Source organism: Cylas formicarius, unplaced genomic scaffold (assembly GCF_029955315.1).
Source record: "Cylas formicarius isolate icCylForm1 unplaced genomic scaffold, icCylForm1.1 PGA_scaffold_4__25_contigs__length_36172078, whole genome shotgun sequence".
In the NCBI taxonomy this organism is placed as follows: Eukaryota; Metazoa; Arthropoda; class Insecta; order Coleoptera; family Brentidae; genus Cylas; species Cylas formicarius.
The window spans coordinates 27,528,007-27,550,504 of record NW_026844334.1 but is presented as its reverse complement, the minus strand read 5'-3'; the positions used below and the strand labels follow the sequence as shown (position 1 = coordinate 27,550,504).

General features: G+C 37.4%; 1 protein-coding gene across 4 annotated transcripts in view; it reads right to left on the bottom strand.

The window, feature by feature from the left end:
• Window positions 1–1,535: 1,535 nt before the first annotated feature.
• Window positions 1,536–22,498, bottom strand: part of LOC132701559 (uncharacterized) — a 248,037-nt gene continuing 227,074 nt past the window's right edge. For 3 of the 4 annotated variants that reach the window (XM_060669599.1, XM_060669601.1, XM_060669603.1), the window contains 5 exons: window positions 8,739–8,881; window positions 4,727–8,680; window positions 4,323–4,671; window positions 2,740–2,971; window positions 1,536–2,276 (listed from right to left, as the gene is read on the bottom strand). In XM_060669599.1, coding sequence (XP_060525582.1) covers window positions 2,111–2,276; window positions 2,740–2,971; window positions 4,323–4,671; window positions 4,727–8,680; window positions 8,739–8,881 — 4,844 coding nt within the window. In that variant the 3' untranslated portion in view covers window positions 1,536–2,110. The remainder of the gene's footprint in view (window positions 2,277–2,739; window positions 2,972–4,322; window positions 4,672–4,726; window positions 8,681–8,738; window positions 8,882–22,498) is intronic. The other variant, XM_060669600.1, reaches the window with a different exon arrangement.

Genomic DNA, 22,498 nt, shown 5'->3' with positions numbered 1-22,498 from the left:
CAATTACATACAAAGTACTCCCTCTTTTACTTTCTTTTCTTCTGGCCCAATAGTACGAAATACAAAGTCATGAATTTATCTTGTTATGGCAAAAGCATTAAGTCGCTGAACTACCAAAATGTGAAGGCGATAAGAAAATGAATACATTTAGATCGTCTAAATTAGTAGTCAAGGAGTAAAACTAATGCGATTGAATAAACGTAAAAAGTGCTGGGTCGTGTAGTAAAAAAAATCATGTAGAAAAAGTGCCAAGAATGCGGCACAATACTTGTACAAACACAAAACAGGTACCTAAAAAATATATACATAATAAATATAAATACAAATAACACTGGTAATAATTTTTAAGATTTTTAAAATCTTTCACCGCTGGTTAAACAAGAACTTTATTATCACCTTAAATGTTATCGTGATGTTGCTAAGTATGTAAAAAAAGGATATACATACATTTTAATAGCACATTAAACAAAACTTGTGCTGCAAACTTTGTTGGTTCAAATTTCACGTGAAACCAAATTTAAAAAAAAAGGCTAATTTGTGAACAAAATTTTGAAACATTTCACATGACATTTAATCCAATTAAAAAGCGAAAAATATGTAAACCTGCTAAACGCCTATATATGTAACACAAAGACTATAAACAATAAATACATAATTATATAAAAATATAATGTACAATTTTTAATTACTTACGTTTCACTATTACTTAAAGGTTAAAATTGTTTTTTTTTTTCATAGTAAGTTTGTTTGATTATGTGAATGAGTGAATGAATATGTGATAAGTTAATATTAGACCAATTTGGAACAAAAAGTTTGTCAAGTGGTCAGGGCAAACAAAAGATTTTTGAAAATTTTACAGACAATAGGCGCGACATCAGTTTCAACTTTCCTTATTTATACCTAATGCAATATCCTGAACAATCCAGCACTCGAATAAAAACATAATTGGTACTCAAATAAATAATAACACCGGAAACACCTACTCAGCTTTTGGTCCACTACTTCTACGTCACTTATTTCAGTAGGCGCAGTACGGAGTGCCATAACTGAATAAAAAACGGACTTTAAATATTCTTTAATAATAATCATAAAACAAGAGAAGGGAATTTATCACAGTGCCGAAAACTAAAATGTCCAACCATTTTGCTTATTGTCGACACAAATCTATTATTTTGCGTTTACGAAATGTGACTAGAAAAAAATTAAATGCAAGTTATTTAGTTACATTATTCTTCAAAAATATATTTTCAAGCGGCTTTCTTTAAAAGGAGGTGGGAGGCTTACTCTTAAGGTGATACTTGAGTTTTTAGACTCCATAAAATTTTTACAGCTGGTCAGACGATATATACACCATTTGTTTGAAAGCCCAGTTTTTTTTCTATAAAAAACGAGTTACGCTTTTTATACACTTGGTATAATCTAAGCGTGTGGAGAATATCATTGTGGGTTCAGGCAGTCAGTTTTGGAAAACATTTTTTACTCTCATGGAGAAAATACACTTTGTACACCATTCAATCACTGCCAACGTCCAAAAATATCTCCATTTGTAAGTATCATAATTCTTTGAAGACAAAAATCAAATTTACTCTGCCATCCAACGACACTTTCCACAGGCTGCTACGTGAATTTGTTTTGCAACGTTTCTGTTACGAAGCTTAAAAGTATGTTTTGGGTGATACATATTCCTAAGTACTTTTCTTTTATTAATGCATACATATAATTACCATTTTGAAAAAGGCATTTGAAAAATATTTCTATAAATGTATATGTTACTGTTAAAGGATGTTTAAATATTACCTAGGAATCAATACCATTTTAACAGCAGCATATATGGTACACAGAGTGCACGAAAAATATATTCTAGAGATGTCATACTTCTATTTAGATTATCTTAATAATTAAACGGCGATGCATTAATTTCTGATAATGTGATGGGTAAGTAAAAAAATGTACCTTTAAAGAAAAAAAACTGTCTTAATTTACACATATCGCGTATCAACTTAATAGTGACATTTAAAAAGCGTTACAACTTTCTAAGTTATTATAATTGATTATCTACACTTTCTTTTTACTTCTTTCGATGTTGGTCCAATAATAAAATACCTGTTGTCTATTTTGGTGTCAAGCCTGCCTTTATTTTTCGTACCTTCTTCATGCTAACTCCAGGGGCCTTCTGTCTTGGAGATTCCTTTTCCTCTCCCTTCTGGCAGTCTTTATCTAATTCTGCCATGGCCTCCTGTATCGCTTTCTCCAACTGCATACTTAATTTTCGACTTCTAAAAAAATCAACATTAATAGAAGCGCATTCTATATTTCCTTAATCAATATAATTCAAGACTATAAAAACTACCCGCACTTAACCGCTGAAACATTTAAAATGTGCATTATATGAACTAGCTTCAAACTAAAATAACAGAAAACTTGCATAGTCTTTATCTGTACTAACTATAGTTAAATGTCGACAACTATCATGCACAATAATTCTAAATATTATGATATAGTTCAACAACTAAAAACAAATAAAAATGTTTAAACAATAACCATTGATCCACGCACACACAACTTTCTGCTCAATCTTAAACTATTGAAGCGTCATGATTTAAAACCAGTTAAAAAATCAATTCAGCCTTCACAACAACTTGCATGTCTTATCTCCTTGCCACAATAAAGACTATACAAGAAATCTTTATATAGTTGATCGAAAAGTGAGATGATGTGGCTGATATTCCAAAAACTCACGTTCGAGATTTTTTTCTGGCTTGATGATGAGCATCAAGTCCTTCAGTGAGGGTGTGCAAAGATCCGACCTCGAGTTTCGACGTATACCTGTCACTGCCAAACCACTTAACCACCGCAGTACCGTTTTCAAGTTGGACGATTTTACCAGGCCATGCCGAGGAGCCTCTAGTGGAACCCCATACAAGATCGCCAACAACAAATTCGGTTTTGCGATATTCTTCTTTGGATTTACCTTCCGAGTAAAAATATTCGGCGCGTTAAACGTGAGACTCGTTCACCGCAAAGTTGGAAATTAAGCTGCGTCAAAAATATTTCTTGATTTTTCAGGTGCAATACTATTGCCAGATACTCTGTCCGTAAAAGTCAATCCCCTATTACAGTTCTTGTTGTTCAAATTCCTTTGTTAAATTTAGCGTAGCTCAATTATCAGGTACATCAACTTATACCATCGTGGTAATTAAGTTAAAATATAATAAAATAATGGATTAGGAAATAATATTAAAACAAAATTCTCCCTTATTAAAACAGATATTGCTAGCTTCCCTCCATGTTATAGCATTTTGTTTCATCGATTCGACTATAACTAGAATGAAGCTATGATGTGGACAGAAAATACTAAGTGTTTTCCAGGCAGATTTAAATAAAATGTAAATATTATTCATTCTAGTTTGAAAATTAATATTGAAAAATGAAATACTTCATATCACCCACAGAAAAAGATACTGGTACGCATAGTGAGTCTTGAATTTTGTTTTATTTTTACACAAGTTTAGATATCATATAATCAAAATATCCAACATTTATACCTCTACTCTTTTATAAAAGTTTCATACTTACATGGAAAAATAAATAATATAGAAAAAAAAAACGAAACAAATTTTCCAATTGCCCATGAAAATCTGGAGTAAGCCCCACAATCATACCCAAAACACCATTTTAAAAAGTGTAAAATGATCATCAACCGCCTGTGTTGAAAGCATGAAGCAGACTGTCGAAATGAAAACATTGATGGGACTGTTTGTACAGTGAAGAATAAAATCTGAACACCATCCATATTGGAAGCACACACCGTGTTAACGACCACAGAATATTCTGGAAAGCGCATTTTTTTGGAATGTTAGCCACACCTTTATACATATTCTATTCCGTACAAAATACAAAAAAAATCATTTACCCTGTTGAATATTGTAACATTGGTTGGCATATGTTTGCGCTTCTTGTTCTAATATAATATAGTACATAATTTAACACAAAAACAATGTGCATGACAACTTGTTTTCTATACCTTATACACTAATTTTAGTTAGAAGTTTTTGAACAAAGCCCTTTTAATCCAATTTTGTAGCTTACATGCAAAAATCAAATCTACATAATCTCCGCCCAAAATATCGCTAGATTTTCATTATAATATTCAGCATGAAGTTGTGTTTGGTTGTGTTGGTTACTCTACATAAGCATTAAACATCTCAAGCTAAGCATCAATCACTACAAAAGACTATGACTACCAAAAATAAATCATGTACCAACAGCTTGCAAAGAAGTTTCAGTTATGGGATCAATATGACTGAATTTGCTAGACATACCTTCATCATCAAACAAAGGTGAACTCATTTGGGACTCCATGATCAGAACCATTTCACTGTTTTTTCTTTGATGAACAGATTTCTCATAATTCTTTGAACTAACAACATCTTGCTTCATTTTTTTGTTCAAAAAATGCATCCCTGCCACCATGTTCGAAGATTCGGCGAAGGTAACGTGCGTTAATTCATTAGGCCGCTTGCCATACTGCATATGAGCACTTATATCGGTAAATTCTTGAGTCATTTTCGCGGCCATGTGATTCTGAAATTTTCTCCAATCTTGTTCAGAGTTCTGGGTGCTGGATTCAGCTAAATCAGGTTCGCTACTGGAGATGCAATGTACCATAGCCTAAACAAAAAAAAAGTTGTAAACTCCGTCATACATGTCATTTGGTTATACTTACCATAGCACAAGACTGAGGCCTAGGTCCTGATAAATTTACATCGCTACCGGTAATGGAGCAGGTAGATGGCGCTGGCGAGAGCCCATCATCAGTGCTGCCGGAATGGGTAGTCGTATCCGCCGTGGGCGGACTTTGACCTCCAGAAGCCGCTGGGCTCAAAGTTGTAGTATCGGGTGGGCTACTTGCCGACAAAGTTGACGTTTGACAAAATGTGTTTGTAGTAACGGACTGGGCATTTTGATTTACGGCCGTCTGCGTCGAAACCGACTGACGATAATTAGAAGTTGAATTCTGAGGGCTGTTTCTTTGTTGTAGGACAACAGCCTGCATCTGTTTACTGTCGCTTAGTATAAAATTTTGCTGATCAACGTTCATTGGCGCCGTTCTAGCTACATTATGTTGATTTTGTTGACTGTTTTGCTGAAAATTCTGCAATTGTTGGTTGTTGGCAACCATTGTTGTCTGCTGCTGAACGATGGTGGTGTTTTGTTGTACAAAAGTTGTATTTTGTTGATTATGCTGATTAGTCGATGCTGCCGCAATGCTAGCAGATGATGCGTTACAAGGGACCATAAGAGTTTGTCCCATTTGGCTATTCATTTGAATAAACTCTTGCTGAGCTGGTTGAATGGAACTATTAGATCGAATTTGTTGAGGGGAGGTGTTAAACGTCACCTGCTGTGACGGACTAACATTAGCTACTAGAGGACTAAGCTGACCACTGAATTGAGTTCCATTCACAACAAATTGACCTCCATTCGGTGATAGAAATTGAGCTCCCGGACTATGCTGCTGCTGAATAATTTTCCCTTGAGAACTTGGTGCCCGAATAACCATTCCTGCAGGACCAGCTGCCAGAATACCCTGGCTGTTATTAAACATATTATTATTTTGAATAGGTGTTAACACGTTTTGACCGTTGACATTCTGAATTTGCAACTGCATGCCTAGATTGGAGGTGTCTTGAAGAATGGTGGCGGTGCCGTCTGCATTCATTACCATACTGCCAAGATTAGGGACAATAAATTGCTGAATTGTTGGGAAGTTTTGAACAACACCTGTTGTGCCATTTATTAAATTCACGGGTTGAAGAAGATTAATTTGTTGCGCTGGTTGGGAATTTGTTATCAGCTGTTGTGTGGTCAAATTGTTGTTAGTTATTGGTTGGCTGTTCATTACAATTTGCGGAGGTCCCCCGTTTTTACTGGGGACAATAGTGAGTGCCTGCATCACAGGAGTGGTAGTAATCCCTTGGGGACTATGTGCCATTTGAATTTGTTGCGGAAACCCTTGCTGAGACATTACAACCCCTGAGTTTTGCTGCGCTGCGATGTGTAGCATACTGGCAACTGTTTGAGATGGCAACTTTCTCTTTTTACCTTTCTTCTTGGTGTCGGGTGATAACAATGTAGCGGCTCTCCTAGGATCTGAGTTTTCTAAATGTATAGGCTGCTGAATTACATTTCCAGCAACCAACTGAGGAATTTGAACATTTTGTCCTACAGTCATTCCGTCCATAGTCATAGTTACTCCTGGCTGTAGTACAAATGGCGTTGGTAAGGCATTTACCAACACGGTTTGCTGGCCAAGAACCTGCTGGGCCACTGCTGGTATAACCTGTGCTACCGAGGCTGTAACATTAGTTATCATAGGTGAAACTGAGATTGGTGGCATGGAGTTAGGATTAGCCACAACTTTAGGAGGAGGAGGTGCCATTACATTATTCTGTCCATTTCCAGCACTAGCCATTATTAACTGGCCGTTGGACGATACCAAGATATGTCCTGGAGGTAAACCCGTTGGAGAATGTTTTAAAATTTGTGGTGATATCTGTGGACTAGATTGTGTCATAGACGCCAATACCCCTTGTTGCTGAGATTGTGGCACCTGAATACTGCTAACAACACTTTGTACCATTTCCAATGGTGATTTAGATACATTTACACTTAAAGCTTGCGACTGAACAGTATTAGTCACATGGATGTTCGACGCTGGAGGATTTGCACCTGGATTATTTATAGAAACTGTTGCAGTATTTGCTCTTCCAGCCAAAACAGAAGTGATGGTATTGCTACCCACGGTTCTGCCACTAGCCATAGTGGTTACAACTGATATGTAACCTCTCTCGGATCCACGGGAAACATTCGAATGTGGATAAGAACAGCAGGCTACCTCCTGTTTAGGTGTTTGACTACTTACATAACCCATACTGCTGTTGATCTCTCTGGGTTGATTCATAATCTGAAGTACTTGTTGAGATTGTGGAATTTGCTGGACTGATACAGCTTTAATGATTTGGTCAACTCCTCTTTGTGGAGGTGTTGGTGTCTGCATATGCGGGTTTGGCGTTGGTGGATCTGAATGGCTCCCATCAGCAGGTGAAACATTACTAGTACTGACAGTACCTCCTTGAATGGGTCTCGAATCAGGGGATGGTTGATTACTATGTTTATCAGAATACAAAGATGATGTTACAGGATCCTCTATGGTTCCACATGAACTTGGAGTACCAGGTTGGCTATTAGGCCTGGAATGGGATTTTGTCTTGGGTCCAATATACTGACCGCCATTACCCGTTGCACAACCTTGGCAATGTTCTGAGTACTGTTGAATCATATGATCTTGTAAAACATTACTGTCTGCAAGATTTTGCTGATTCTGCAATTGATTAATTTGCTGATTGTACTGTGGGTGAGAGTGTTCAACATTTTCGGGTATCACTTGAGTCTTAAGTAAAATATTTTGATTCGATCGCGACTGGTGCATTTGAGATTTCATTACATTACTAAGTAAAGGCACCTCGTTCACTTGGGAAGTTGAAATCGCTAACATATTCTGTTGTGGATTTTGCAAAGGAGTATTGGGACTGTTACAAGCATATCTCGCATTATTCGCACTAGTTTGCCTGTTGATGGTATTGTTAAGAAGTGCAGTTTGTTGGGCGAGGTACCCACTGGGGTCTTCCATAAAGGATGGACTTGAACTATGATTGCTGTGCGCAAACTGGCTGACTACAACTGGCCTGGATTCACTTGATATTTGTCTCACATCTATATTAGGGCAAGATCCTACACCTGGCAGGCAACTATCAACTACTTGGTACTGTCTACTTTTACTAAATTTATTATTAAATCTGACTTTCTTTCGCCTGATTTCATCCTGCCAAGCTGGAGAAGATGCATTTTGGTGCAAAGGAGGAACTCTCTCATATACGTTTTGATTCATTTGAGGATTAGGCGGACGAGTAACAGGCTGTTGAACAACCCGCCCTTGCCACTGCATTCTCTGCTGTTGCTGCTGCTGTTGCATTTGATATTGTTGCATTTGCATCGAATTACTGACTAGCTGATTCTGATTGTTGATAGAGTGTGGGCGAAAGCCGTTCATGGCAGGGTTAAATGGTCTTACGCCTTTATTGGGGTCGATTGGCTGGTGATGTTGCGGATTATAAAACTGATGTGGCTGCCGTAAGCTTCTATGCTGAATATCCGATTTAGGCGGCTGGTTAGGCACTATTTGGAGATTAGGCCTGCCTGGTCCACTAGGTTCACTTAACTGTCCACTAACAAATAACCTAGACTGCTGTTGTTGCTGCGTTTGCATGAAATTTTGGCTTTGCAAGACAATGCCGTTGTTCTGATTCAGACCGTTCGGATTTGGGGGAACTACTCCTTGAATATTAATAATTTGTCCATTCTGACCGATAACATGTTGTTGATGAAGATGAATATTCGGATTATTCGGCGGCACCTGTTGATTAGGCTGTATATGTTGACCAGATATGTTATCGGAAAGATTAGACTGCGAAGCAACCGTGGAATTTTCAATCGGTACTATCGGCGGTTCGCTCATTACTCTGGTCCCAACCACCATTTGGTTAGGTTGTTGGTTATCTTGAAAACCCTGTAGCCTATTAGAAAGTTGTGTGTTGTTTCTTTCGTTTTGGGGCCACGTCTGAAAAGTATAAAGTATTTAGTTAATGCAAAACTGACGGTAGAAAAATGAGTTTCACCTGTTGTGGGCTGCCGACGGGTTCCTTTCCGAAGCTCTGCTGATTTAGGGTGAGCTTTTCGCGCTGAGCCAAAATCTGGGACACGGATAAGCTTCCGCAATATGGCATGCCGATTTTCCGCTTTTTCCGTTTTACGCCAAATTCTGAAATTAAAATATGCAATTACCAATCAGCTTGTACTTATTACTCACTATTGAATATGCGCCGAACGAAACAAAGGCGAACGAAGTGAGAATATGAAAAATCATTATGCAAAACGGCCTGATATTTTAATTAATGAGCTTTTGTTCGGATGCGTATTTACAAACGACTTTTTAGTCACTAAATAGCCTCTTTTAATCACGCATGCATCCAAACAGAACTCGAGTTTGAGCTCCTTTCAATGATGGGGTTACAGACAGCGTTGCCGAGTATCCAATTTGTAAGGCACCGCACTTGTCTCAAACGATATCCTTGCTTTACCAACAAAGTGCATTTTAGAATTATCCGTTGCTTTCTTAATTGTGTTTGATGTTTGCGTTAAGTTGTTTAGTGCGTTCAAACAGTTTTTAAATGATTGACTTCATGGACTTCATATCCTTCGTCGCAAAACCCTATCGATAAAATATCTCGTGCCTGCTACATATTGTGAGTCTTATTTGGTGAAGTAAATTCTATATTAATTAATTGGTGACGAAGAATAATGTTATGTGGTTGTGTCATCGATTTCGAAGATACACGCGGCAACTGCGCTTGCAAATAATACAATGGAGCTTCACCTTTTCGAAGTCTTATCTGACGGCGAAATCTACACAGCATAAACCGGTGCATAGCATAAACGTTTCCATGTCTTAACGAATCTTGTAAACTTTATCACTGCTTCGTTAATTTGCAAGAACGTAGATAATTTCAACGAAAACCCGCCTAATTAGAGAGGGAGATCAAAGTCAAGAGAAAGAACTAAGTAAAGGTACCAATTAGCCCTTCGTAGATAAAAAAATAGTAACGTTGGAACGATTGGAATTAATCGAGAGTGTATAAAAAATGTCGAGTCGTCTCACAGACAACTCACTCGTTTTCCCATCGTTTCGAATCCCCATAACACGTCCGGGGCAACGTTAACCAAAACAATTATAAGTGGCATTTACCGGAATTTGAAACGACGCTCGCGGCCAAATAGACGGACATTTTACCAATTATTTACATTCTAGGGACATTAACGTTCGCTAAATAGTCGAGCACAATCTTGGCGAATATAATCGCAAATGATGCGGAAAATTGTCTGCGAGTAAATTCTTCGAAAGTGTCGCGTCAGGTGATTCTTATGCATCGCTATATCGTCGACTTGTGCGCTTCTATTTTCAACAGGATCCTGTATTTTATTTACAAGACCCGTTCGTTTTCCCAGATTCGTTTGTTTGGCCCAAAGTGTTAAGTAATAAAAAAGAGTAGTAAATTTTCTTTACAAGGGTCACTTTGAAGATGGCGGCAGTAGTTACTCAAAGCTAGTGATCGTAGTTGTACACCTCTTGATAGTTACTTATCAAAGTTTCAGCCATTTTGGAGGCGTGGTCATTTGATTGAGTCTATGTGAGTGTTTTCGTGAAAATGGAAAAAATTGAAAATAGAGCTTTTATAAAATATTTGCTTTTGAAAGGCAATACGGCTGCGCAAATTAACGTTGAGTTGAACTCTGTGTATGGGGACTCTGCACCGTTACTTACCACAGTGAAATTTTGAGCAGCTGAAGTTAAACTTGAACCTTAGAAGATAATGAACGTTCGGGACGTCCAAAAACTATAACTACCGACGATAATATTGATAAACTTCATCAAATGGTGTTAAACGACAGTCAAATTAAAGTGAGAGAGATAGCAGAGGTTATGGAAATGTCGATTTAAAGTGTTTGTTACATTTTAAATCAACAATCAAAAAGCAAAAACCTTTTTTTCGTCTGGGAAAGTAATGCCGACTGTTTTTTGGAATGGCCATGGCGTCATCTTAATCGAATACCCTCATTTGAAAACTGCGCTCGGAGGACAAGGATTTTCGTCAAATGAGGAGGCAATCACCTTCGTGAACAATCATTTCGCGGAGAAAAACGCTGGGTACTATTTGGATGGGGAGACTATGTAGAAAATTTTAAAAAAATAGAAAAAAATATCTTGTATCATTGTTAGTTGTCGGAAACTTTCCAAGTGACCTTTTTAAAACGTATTCTAAACGAAACCAATAAGTTCACCATTATGAACTGTCAGCTAGTGACAATTATACAAATTTTGAGATGGTTGCCATGACGGTTTGAAAATATTAAAAACATTGAAATTGGAAAGGGGTACAACGGTTTTAGCTTTACTGATATAAAAAAAAGTACAGCGCAAATAAGCGAGGTGAGCAAACCACGGATTGCACAGTTTTGCGGTAAATAAAATTATAACTAAAGTAACCAAACTCATCGAACAATTTGCAAGAAGCAATCTTCAAACTGCATAGCGATAATTTCCAGCGTGCAAGCGTTATTGCCAGAAGACCTTTTAATATTTGAAAAAACAGATTGTTTCCAATTTTTTGTAGTCAAGCATCCCAGTTAATCAATTAATGTTTATTTACGAAATGTTATATCGCCATTGGTTTAATTAATGTCTTTGAAGTTTAAGGTGATTAGTTAATTAATCATTTAAACCAATTTTTTTTTGCAATTCCTTGCTTGGAGTTTGTTGCTTTGTATATATATGTAACTTTCACTACGGAAACTAAAAAACGCTTCAAAAGAATTCAATGTGGATGTATTGAAAACCTTATTGCTATATGATCACCAATGCACTTTTGAAGTCAAAATTTAAAAAAAAATTGACGCCTTGGAGCTTCAATATGCCCAGGCTAGTCATTTCAAAATTCGGTTTCAGGCGGAAAAACAACATGACCGCTGGTAGTTGTTTGTCCCAATTTTTGCGCCGCATTTCCTTAAAATATGGCCGGATTTCGTAAAATCGTTTGAGAAAAAGCACTTAAATGTGTGGAGATCGCTGTCTGAAAACATGGAGAAAAATATAGGGTCTTGTGTGAAATTTATGTGCGTGCGCGATCATTCCTTCCTCTGCGAAAATGTGATAACCTCCTGAGGAGCGTCAATTTTACCTTTACAGCCGCTATATTACCTGATAGCCATATAGTTTGAGGTAATGTTAATAATATGACTACGCTTTTACATTTTGTTCCAATAATTACGCACACAATTATCGCCAATTTATTAATTATAGATCCTTTAAGCAGTATTATGGTTTGCTTTTCTTCATTCAGTTGGGTTTTAGAATCACTACAGAAAGCTTACCGTCTTTTCAAAGACTCCTATAATACCTCTAGTAGTAGAGGAAAATTCTCTATGTTCTTGCGGAATTGTCGTTCCACGTAAACACGACTTTAGTATTGCTATCGTCTCTCGGAGTATGCGAAGTGCTAAATTAAAATGAAACGTCAATAAAAGGCGTCGAGAGTCGGCAAACGGACCTATTGAAATTTGCATTTTGTTTGCCGTCACCCGAGAATGCTTTTAAAATGACATCTATAGAGAGTTTGCTCAACGACAAATTGTTCCCGCATTCGGATTTTATTCTTTCGAACTAAGTTGCTTTTAAAATTCCTCGTTTTCCTGCCGATAGCTCAGAAAATTATGGACCGTTTGGTTTTTAAGCGCTGCTATTAAGGGTCTTCATACTATGGAACTTAATCCGTGAATAATTGAAGTAATTGACTTTAAAAGACTTTCGGAAAAAAGGTTTGCCATTTATTCAAGAGATAGCTCCTAGCTCAAAAAGATGCTCTCTATATTATTATACACAGCTACATTTACGCCACGTTTAAATATAAACGAAAACATTCCAGTCCCCGCAGTATTTTTTTTTCAATAAAGATAACATAAATATCAATTTGCACGGAACATTCGTAGCATCGCCTTGCTGAGGTTATCCGCTCATTTTAAAAACGGTCTCAATAAAAAATAAATTTCAAACAAAGTGCAAATAGTAATCTGCAACATAAGCACGTTATTACCAACCCACTTTTATCCGCAGCTACAGACATGGTTAATAAAAATCCATCCAGTCAGGTCGCTTTTTTACAAAAAGGCCGTTGGCAACTTAAACCAGCTCGACACGAACGAGCGCGTTCAACAGAGGCACGCTTTAGTTAAAATTTAGAAGATGTCCCGATGATAAGCAGTCACAGAAAACACCAGCAATTATGTCAAACTAGTTTAAGCAAGTTATAATCGCTTAAAAGGTATTCGAAAATGAATTTGAGTGTAAGTTTTAGGAAGTTTAAAAATGAGCATAACTGAGTTAATTGATTTTTCATGACAACGAATCGTGCATGGGTGCATATATTTTTTAAAAGGTCCGATTGAATTTTAGCGATGTTATGTTTAATTTCGTCCCTTAAATTAACATTAACAATGCTTTGAGAACTTTGAGCTTTGAGAACTTTGCCTATAACATGTACTTTGTACTTGTACGTTATCTGTTTCTAAGAAAAAAAAAACATTGTTGATGTATCTAAGATCCTGTTAATTCGTTGTGTTCTAGCTTGTTCTTTTAAGTTCATAAACTAGTATTCAAAAGCGTTAACGTCAGTTTTTCTAATAATTTCTAATATAGGGGTCACAAGTGTTATTTTGGAAAACTATTGATACGACCTCTGTTTTGACTCTGAATATGACGAACGAGACAAAAAGTGGAAATGAAATGAAAATTATGGGTGAATACCCATCGACTTTGTTAATTATCAGTTGTTTATTTGGGAATTTTTATATGAGGTCGCCAACACACCCTTCCAGATCATTAAGAGATGCAGCATTTTGAAAGCTGCGTTCATTCCGCCTCTTGTATTGAACTACCAATTATGTTCCAAATTATTCGAACGACCCCAATCAGCTGCGATGCGAAAATAGAGAAGGGCCGAAATGACCAAGGGGCATGTATCCTCGTCCACTTAAAATCATGGAAATAAACTTCCAGGTCTGTAAAACCAAGGGACGTCTATCTTCATCTACTACCGAGTCTGTAAATGTCAATTAACTCTATTTTCATTCTGGAGACCAGTTAACATTTGCGACGGACTAATACAAATTCTTGGGTTTGATGAATATGGCCTCAACAACCAACCACTAAGCAGAGCATGCACATTTGCAACCGCTATCTCACATACATACGGCGGCGATGCAATTTTCAATGGCGAATAAAATGAGTTGAAAATTGAATTACAAAGTATCGGGCGTTAAAAGACTATTAAGAGAACAGGCGGATCTTTATTATGATATGTTTATGTCTCTGGAAACCAAACATCATCGTCGGACCGGTATGCTGTAAATCAGGTTGGTCGCTGGTAATTGTCGGGTAAAGAAAAAAGGGAAGATATACGTGTGACGGCGATATCCACTGCGTGGACGCGAATATAGATACCGTATAAAATATTGGTGAGAAAACCGCCGACATCGTTAAATTTTACGATTACGATTCTGTCGAAGCTCTCTAGGTCTTATTTACCGTTTACGACCACGGTGGAGTTGGTTTTTGCTCGCTATATATATATATATATATATATATATATATATATATATATATATATATATATATATATATATATATATATATCATCCGTTCGCTCGTTGAACTCCGACTGGAATCCTGCAGACGTTTCGCCAAAATCTCACTTGACATCTTCAATGCTCGCGCTCCGAAAACACTTCGATTTAAAGCACTAATAAATATATAAATAAATAAATAGTTTTATTGCTTTAACCATTAATAGCAATAACAGATATCTGACACAACATACACTGCTACACTTCAAAATTTAGCATTAAATTAAAAGACACAGGCTGAGGAAAAGACAACACTTGGAGTGGGAGTGGGAAGGAATTAATGACAAGGAAGTAACATATGGCGAAGGCGCATATTGAATGATTTTGCAATAGAATAATGGTGGCGGGGAGCTCTCGAAGCCTGGGCGAGAGACCGGGCCGCGGGGGGCTGGAGAGTTGCTCCGGGAATGAGGCAGGCGAGGCTTATGATGGATGGGCCCGCCCTTCCTCGCACCAGGGAGCTGCTTAGACTGACCAGGAGGGAGTGTAGAGCACTAACAGGGGCCTACACAGGACATTGCAGGCTTAGGAGGCATCTCTGCTTGCTAGGCATTGGAGACGACCCGGAGTGTAGGTGGTGCATGGAAGGGGAGGAGACCCCGTATCATCTGCTCACCGAGTGCTCTGCCTTGACATGGGCAAGATTGGGAGTCTTCGGAACGGCCCTGATCGATCCGGACTCAGTGCACGGTATTGGGCTAAAGGAGTTGCTGACCTTCTACAGGAGGGGCGGCATTCTGGACGCCCTCTAGAGCGGCCTGGGGGCACAACGGGCCCATCTGGTGGCCTAAGTGCTTGGACGCCCGCGAGGGCGCCCCCCTTTAATACCAATACCAATACCAATAGAATAATGGTGTGAAGTGTAAGTTGAAATATGAGTTCTACGTCCAACTCAATATACCATACAAAGCTCCATCTTTTTGAATACGCTACTTTTTTGTATTATCTAGACAAGGTGTGAATACGCAGTAACAATCATTAAGTTGCGATAATACTAGAGTATCGCAAAGAAGCCTTTTAGTATCCTGTGATAGACAGTGATGACTTCCATAAATTAAATTTAGATTACTGTATGCAACCTTTAACTTGCTTGCAACGTGCTGTCCAGATTTTAGCTGGCAATCTAGAGAAGTCTTAAACTTTTGCAACTGTGACAAAAAGGCAAAACAGATTTCTTGATAGAGAATTTTACATTGCTTTTAATATTTGATTGAGAGAATGGCAAACTCTCTTCAAATCAGAATTAATACTGATGCTTACTTCATTAAGGCATTTCCCAGAAACTGCTGGAGTGTCATCGTCGTAGCAAAAGTATAGTATACAACAAGTTTGTAAACTTGCTCAGATATACCCAGACACTTAATTAAATGCTGGCTCTTCTCGTTCCTAAACAAATTGACTAGAGTGTGCATGAAATATTACTGACAAATATTAAACCTTAGAAGAAGTTATACTTATTTAGGAGATTCTTCAAGACAACTTCACTTTTCGGTTTACTGAATTGCACACAATTTCAATAACCTCTGATTTTGTGATCCTTACGACCCCTCCAAAACGCGTCAATGGTTTTGAGTTGTTGAGTTTGTGCATTAAACATTAAATTTGAATTCATATTGAATACGCTACTTTCCTGCAGAGTGGGGAGAGGAGTGGTTTTCAACTGGCAGTTTTTACAAAATCTTTGTTTATATTAACAACTTGTGAGATTTCCTTCGGATATAACGTTATTATACAAAATGGACCACGGCAGATATAATTATCTAATTCCAATTTTACGCTGCTGTTTAATTAAAACGTAAGGAGCGATTTGAATATTGTGCAGTAAAGATTATATGTTACACCTCTTCTATGAAATCAATATACGTAGTCCCCCTTCTAGTCGCTAGGTGGCACCACAGCTTTAAAGCAGAGCCAAAAAACTGTGGAATAACTTACCATGGACGGTATATTCGCCATCTATGGTCTTAACCTCATTCCTCTTTTTGTGCTTTGGTGGCACATGTTCATTTTTATTCGGCGTCGGTGTTTTCAGCTTTTTTCAGCGTTTTTGGAAGTTAATTGGAGAAGTACAAGTGAGATTTACGTTATTCCTTATCGGATGAAGAAAGAACCTACCTACGACGAAAGATTAAATCTTTCCATCCGCGATTACATAATCGCTAGTGGCGTGGTTCCCATCAACGAGATTTTCTTACAATTGGGAGACGATTTCTTCATCGTCCGGGTTCCGATCGGAATCCCCAGAACTCGAAAGACCCCCCATCTTTCCCACTTATACGACAGCAGTCGTATGTAAGTGTTTCACAATTGGAAGCAATCCTTTTGTGAGGGGGTCGGCCATACATATGGTTTTATATTTTTTCGACATCGAAAAAATAGAGTTTTCTGGCTCGTCCGGCTATGGATGAGGCGCCCGGGATACTGGGACATAATGAACAATTTTTTATGGCTGTTGGAATGCATTTACTCCATCGTAAGTATATTTTTTAGGCCCTTCAATTAATTCTGATGTCATTGTTGAGCCCCTTGAGACGGATTTAAAGCAAAATGGCCTTTAAGCTATGGGGTCGATAGTCCCAACACAAAGTTTGATGTGTCATGACATTTTGGCAAGTCAGATTAATACCTTTTTGAAATCCGGTGTGTCCGAAGATTGTCTCAGTGACCTTTTGCGTTGATATCCTGTGCCGAAGAATTGCCCGCTCAATAACTCTCCTAAATTGAATGTGCAGATGAAATCTGCCATCAACAAAGGTGGAAAGAAAAGGAATGAGAGACTGACTGCAACAAGGGGTGCTTTGATGGTGGTTGGTAGGACGCTCTTGACCTTGCTTTTGAAACCGGTTAAGGATGAGTAGTACTTACTTCTCATCGAAATGTTGAGTAATGCAATATTTGTTTTAAGCAAAATACACCATTTAGGTTCAGTATATAGAAGTTCAGCCGCGTTAAGCCTTTCGCTGGTCTCAAATGAAATGCAGCCTTGTATGAAGGAAGTGCTCGTTGATGCTTCTTTGCACTCTTGTTTATATGAAGAAGATTTGGCTGATAGGCTCAAATCAATCAGATTAGCTGCAGATTAGTGGCCGAGTTAAAGTCAGGTGCATCCGGAACAAGACTTTTATAGCATACAAATTTAAACTCGACCGTCCCACTTCGTTCCCGGAAGTTGCAAGGCTGAAGTGGGTGAAAGTCATTGTACCCTCAAAAGAGGGAATACAGGAAGGTTCGAGAGGAAAGGGGGTGGAGTTGTGTCCCCAGGAAAAAATAGTAAGTACTTTTGTTGAAAGATTGCACGAGTTTCGGGACATTTGGAACTCTAGAACTCAAGATGCACAGATTCTACCTTGGTTAGATGGATATAAAATTCCATTTGCGAGGCCAGTTATACAGGACTTGATTACGACAGATCCTGTTTGTTCCCAACAAGAAAAAGATTCAATTTGTAATGTGGTCAAACACCTGTTAGAGATAAGTGCAATTGCAGTTTGCGAACCTTGTAAGAATCAATTTATTTTACAGATCTTTTTGGTTTCAAAATTGGATGGTTCGGTTTGATTAGTTTTAAATTTAAAGAAACTGAATGCTTTTATTGACACTTGTCATTTTAAACTGGAAGACAGAAAATTAGTAGAAACACTCTTCACAGGGAAGTCCTTTATGACCACCTGGACTTGAAAGAAGCTTACTTTCTAGTCCCAATAATTGAAAATCAAAAGAATTTTCTAAGATTTTATTTTGATGCTCTCTGTTATCAGTTTAACGTGTTACCCTTTGGTTTATGCACCGCCCCGTGGGCCTTTACAGAATTAATGAAATCTGTGGTTTCTTATCTCCCTGCCAAGGCTTTTCCCTCATTAGTTTATTTAGATAACTTTACTATTTGGTGATAGTTAGCTATCCTTAAAAAATGTTCAAGTAACTTGCAACACACTGATTAGGTTGGGTTATGTTATTAATTATAAGAATGTTTTACATCCTTCGAAATCCCGTAAATTTTTAGGTTTTGTTTTTTTGAATCCCACCACTTGTTTTTCTGATGAGTAAGTAAGTTTTGCAATTTGAACCGTTGCGAAATAAGAGTCTTTGCCGAGCTTTGTGCTGTGCTAGTTTTCAGTTTGCCCAGCAGTTTGTTACAGTTGGGTATATACTAAGAATTTTTGAGAGAATCAAATATCTAGCCCTTCAAGACTCTGTCGATAATTATGATATTTGGATGATAATTCCTTGTAATTTACGGAGGGATTTTATGTGATGGCTAAAAAGTTTACAGAATCCTGAATGCCCTGTAAGGCAGCAATGTTACAAACTTGAGATTTTCTCAGATGGTACTCCTTTGGGTTGGGGAATTGTGCCAGAGGACTTTGGAGTCCTAGGGAAGCTCAGTTTCATATTAATGCACTAGAATTAACTGCGGCCTCATTTGGTCTCTAATGCTTCGCCTCGTATTTGACTAACTGCGAGACACTTTTGAGGATTGATAAGACAACTGCTATTTTGTATGTAAATAGAATAGGGTGAGTAAAATTTCCTGTTTTAAACGAAATTTCGAGGCGCCTTGGGGTTGGTGTGAAGAAAGGAGGTTATGGGTTAAAGCATCTTACATTCGATCTTCCGATAATTTTGAAGCGCATAAGGAACCCACGAATTTGAATTTTGATGGTGAATGGTACCTTTCGGACAATGCTTTTGCTAAAATAACAAGCAAATTTGGATTCCCATAAATCGAACTGTTTGCTTCTCGCCTAAGTAAGAAATGCAGAAAGTTTATTTCCTAATTTCCAGATCCGGAGGCATCTAATGAAGACTGTTTTTTGGAGCGACAGTTTCTTCTATGTTTTCCCCCCGTTTTGCTTGTTGCCACTTGTTTTACGAAAAATCAAGGCTGATTGAGCTACAGGGATCGCAGTAATCCCTTACGGGCACAGCCAGCATTGGTTTGCTTTTTTTTTTCATGGGAGGCGTTGTAGTTATTTATTGTTTCTAATTCCAGACAAATTACCTTCTTCTTTTGACAGGAGAGGTCACCCTTTGTGGAAATCCCTTACCCTGGCTGCAGGGATTTTGTCAGGCAAGCATTCCAGAAGATTTGCTGGATATTTTTCTATCATCTGTTCAGAGCGCTACCTTGAGGCATTTATTACCTGCATGCATTTAAACTTTGGTGGAGCTTCTACGAAAGGAGGGGAGTGGAGTGTTATTACTTCTCACCTAGGCTGTATTAGATTTCCTTACTATTCATTTTAGACAAGGCAAGTCCTATGGCTCATTGAGTTCTTTCAGGCAGCACGGCCTTATTTTTGGATCAGATTTATTTAACAATGCAAATCTAACTAGGTTTTTTAAGGTGTTTATAATCTAAGGCCAAGTAAACCAAGATATAACAGCACTTGGGGCCCTAGTTATGTCCCTGACTTTGTAAAAGGGTTACGTTTTAATGACTTGTCATTAAAGCAATTAACTGTCATTAAAACAATTAAATTAGTTTCTCCTACTGAAGTTAAAGATTGTACATAGAGTCCAAACGCTCTCTCTTATAGAATTGGTCAACATAAAATCATTTCCAGATGGATTAGAAATTAGAATAACGAATCAAATTAAGATTTCAGCTATAAATAAGACTCGACCTGTTTTTAAATTTTGCATAAATATGAAGATGTAAATCTTTGTGTGGTTTCAAATATATTATTGAGAGGGCCAGTGCTTTAAGAGGCAGTGAATCTCGTTTACTCATTACATTTAAAAAGCCTTGTAGGGCAGCAACTATACCCAACAAAAGTAGATGAATAAAGATAACTTTAGAAGATAGTGGTGTCTACACTTTTATTTTTACTGTTCACAGAACTCGACATGCCTCAACATCGTCTGCGTTTTGTAAAGGTGTTTCAATTGATATGATTGGAAAAACGGCAGATTGGTGAGAATGCTCTAAATGTTTTCCCCTTTTTTATAATAGACCTATTTGTACAGCAAGTGCAGGCCTTTTTGTTAATGCCACATTTGGGACATAGAATTTTTCAGGAGGTTTGTTTTCTCGGATAGCCATTTATTTTGTATTTGTACTCGAGGCTTTCATAAACTTCCTGGATTTCCTTATATAGCCGAATAAAATCGTTTTATAACAAATTTGCTGAGTTGCCTTTGAAAGTCTACGTATATTGATTTCATAGAAGAGGTGTAACATATAATTCAATGATCAAACGAACTTACCTGGTAAGTGAAGTTCGATCGTAATTATATGTTACACCTCTTCGTAGAAATCACCCATTCCCGCCCAATTTACTGTTCTGAACAGTACTAAAATGCCCTTTGGCAAATTTATTATAAACGGGCTTTAAAATAGAATGAGGTTAAGACCATAGATGGCGAATATACCGTCCATGGTAAGTTATTCCACAGTTTTTTGGCTCTGCTTTAAAGCTGTGGTGCCACCTAGCGACTAGAAGGGGGACTACGTATATTGATTTCTACGAAGAGGTGTAACATATAATTACGATCGAACTTCACTTACCAGGTAAGTTCGTTTGATCATTGAATTTTATACAAATTCCAACGCGTTTGTGCAACTCCCATTCCGTTTTAACTGTTTACACAAGCAAGAAAGTGGGAATGTTTTAACAAACGGCACAAGCATTTTTATCACCGCGAAACGTTTATTTCTATCGATTGTCGGCAATTTTCCGCTGCGTTAATTAATCTATTGGCTGCAATTAAAAAAACGCATGTTGCATAATAACAATGCTTCGAAAAAAGCGCGGAACGCATGTGAACCGTAAAAACTACTTTTCTAAATAATCAGGTAGGTAATACATAATAACACACAAAATGTAAAGTACCATTTGCCAAAATATAAATGTAATTTAAACAACATCAAACGTCAGACCTATAAAAATGCTAAATGCAGACATCATATCTTATTATGTCGTGAACAACCAAAACTAACAAGAATCCTATAGAATAATGATTTACAGTTAGACATATATTTGAACAGTTAAAATTAACAAAGATCACTTACAGATAACAAATAAAATCATCCATTGAAGTATGTCACAATCATCAAAGCGTCGAAAATCAAAACTAAGTGACAAAATAGCATATAGCTCATATGCTCTGAGGCTTACAGCAACTATTATTTCAAATTGTTAAAAATATAATGAGAGTTCAAGCGGTTGATGGTCATTAATGCATATGACATTGGAACTTCCAACGCTTTACTGATTCCTAATCTTTATAAATGATCAAGCTTTCTGCTTTTTGTTAGAAGTGTGCATGCTATCCTCCGATGGGAACGAATGGTAGACAGTAAATGATAAGTAAAAGTTGACTTTGGTACATCGGTATTGTATTTTAAGAAGACAACAAAGTGACAGCAAGGTGGATCTTAACAAAGGAACAAATAAAAACTCAAACAAACCTCACTCAAAAAGGAGACAAACATAATCCTATCGCCAATCCCTCCTTTTCTCTGAAAAACTTGAACTGAAATAAATTATGTTTTAAAACTAAACCAAGTACTTGCAGGAAGTCTTCAACGACCATATTCGGAAGTTTTGCAATAATTAGCAGTTTGTTAATTGGTGAAATACCTGTGGATTTTAGGCAAACCGTATTCCAAGCGACAACACTACCCAGAACTTACGGATCAATGAAATATAGCAAGAATCTTTGCTTCCTACAACATTGTTCATTCGTTAACAACTAACATTTTAAAGGTCATCTTGTTGACACAAGGGCAGATTGTACCTTTTGCAGCCTTCTGATGTATACGAGTTAAAGTGTGCAGAATGTACGGCTTTTTATTATGTAGCGAAACAGGTCAATTGTTTTTTAAATTAAATTTACAAATGATCTTCTGTATTTTCTGTATTATCTTTTTTTATCCTAGTAACTCGAAGAATGGATAAATTTTTCAACAATCCGTTAAATATAATCCTCAAAATTGCAACGTCGGCCAGGAGATCAATATCCGTGCAGTTAAACGAGGTCGACAAAGGAACATCTAATCTTAAGGAAATTCAAATAAAAACTCGAACAAAAGCGGCCGCGCAATATTCTCCAGAGATTTTGGCCGGTTTATTTTCTCGTAAAACTTCATTGTGGAAACTTTGTATTAAGAATTAGTGCACGCGGCGGCGGCGGCGAT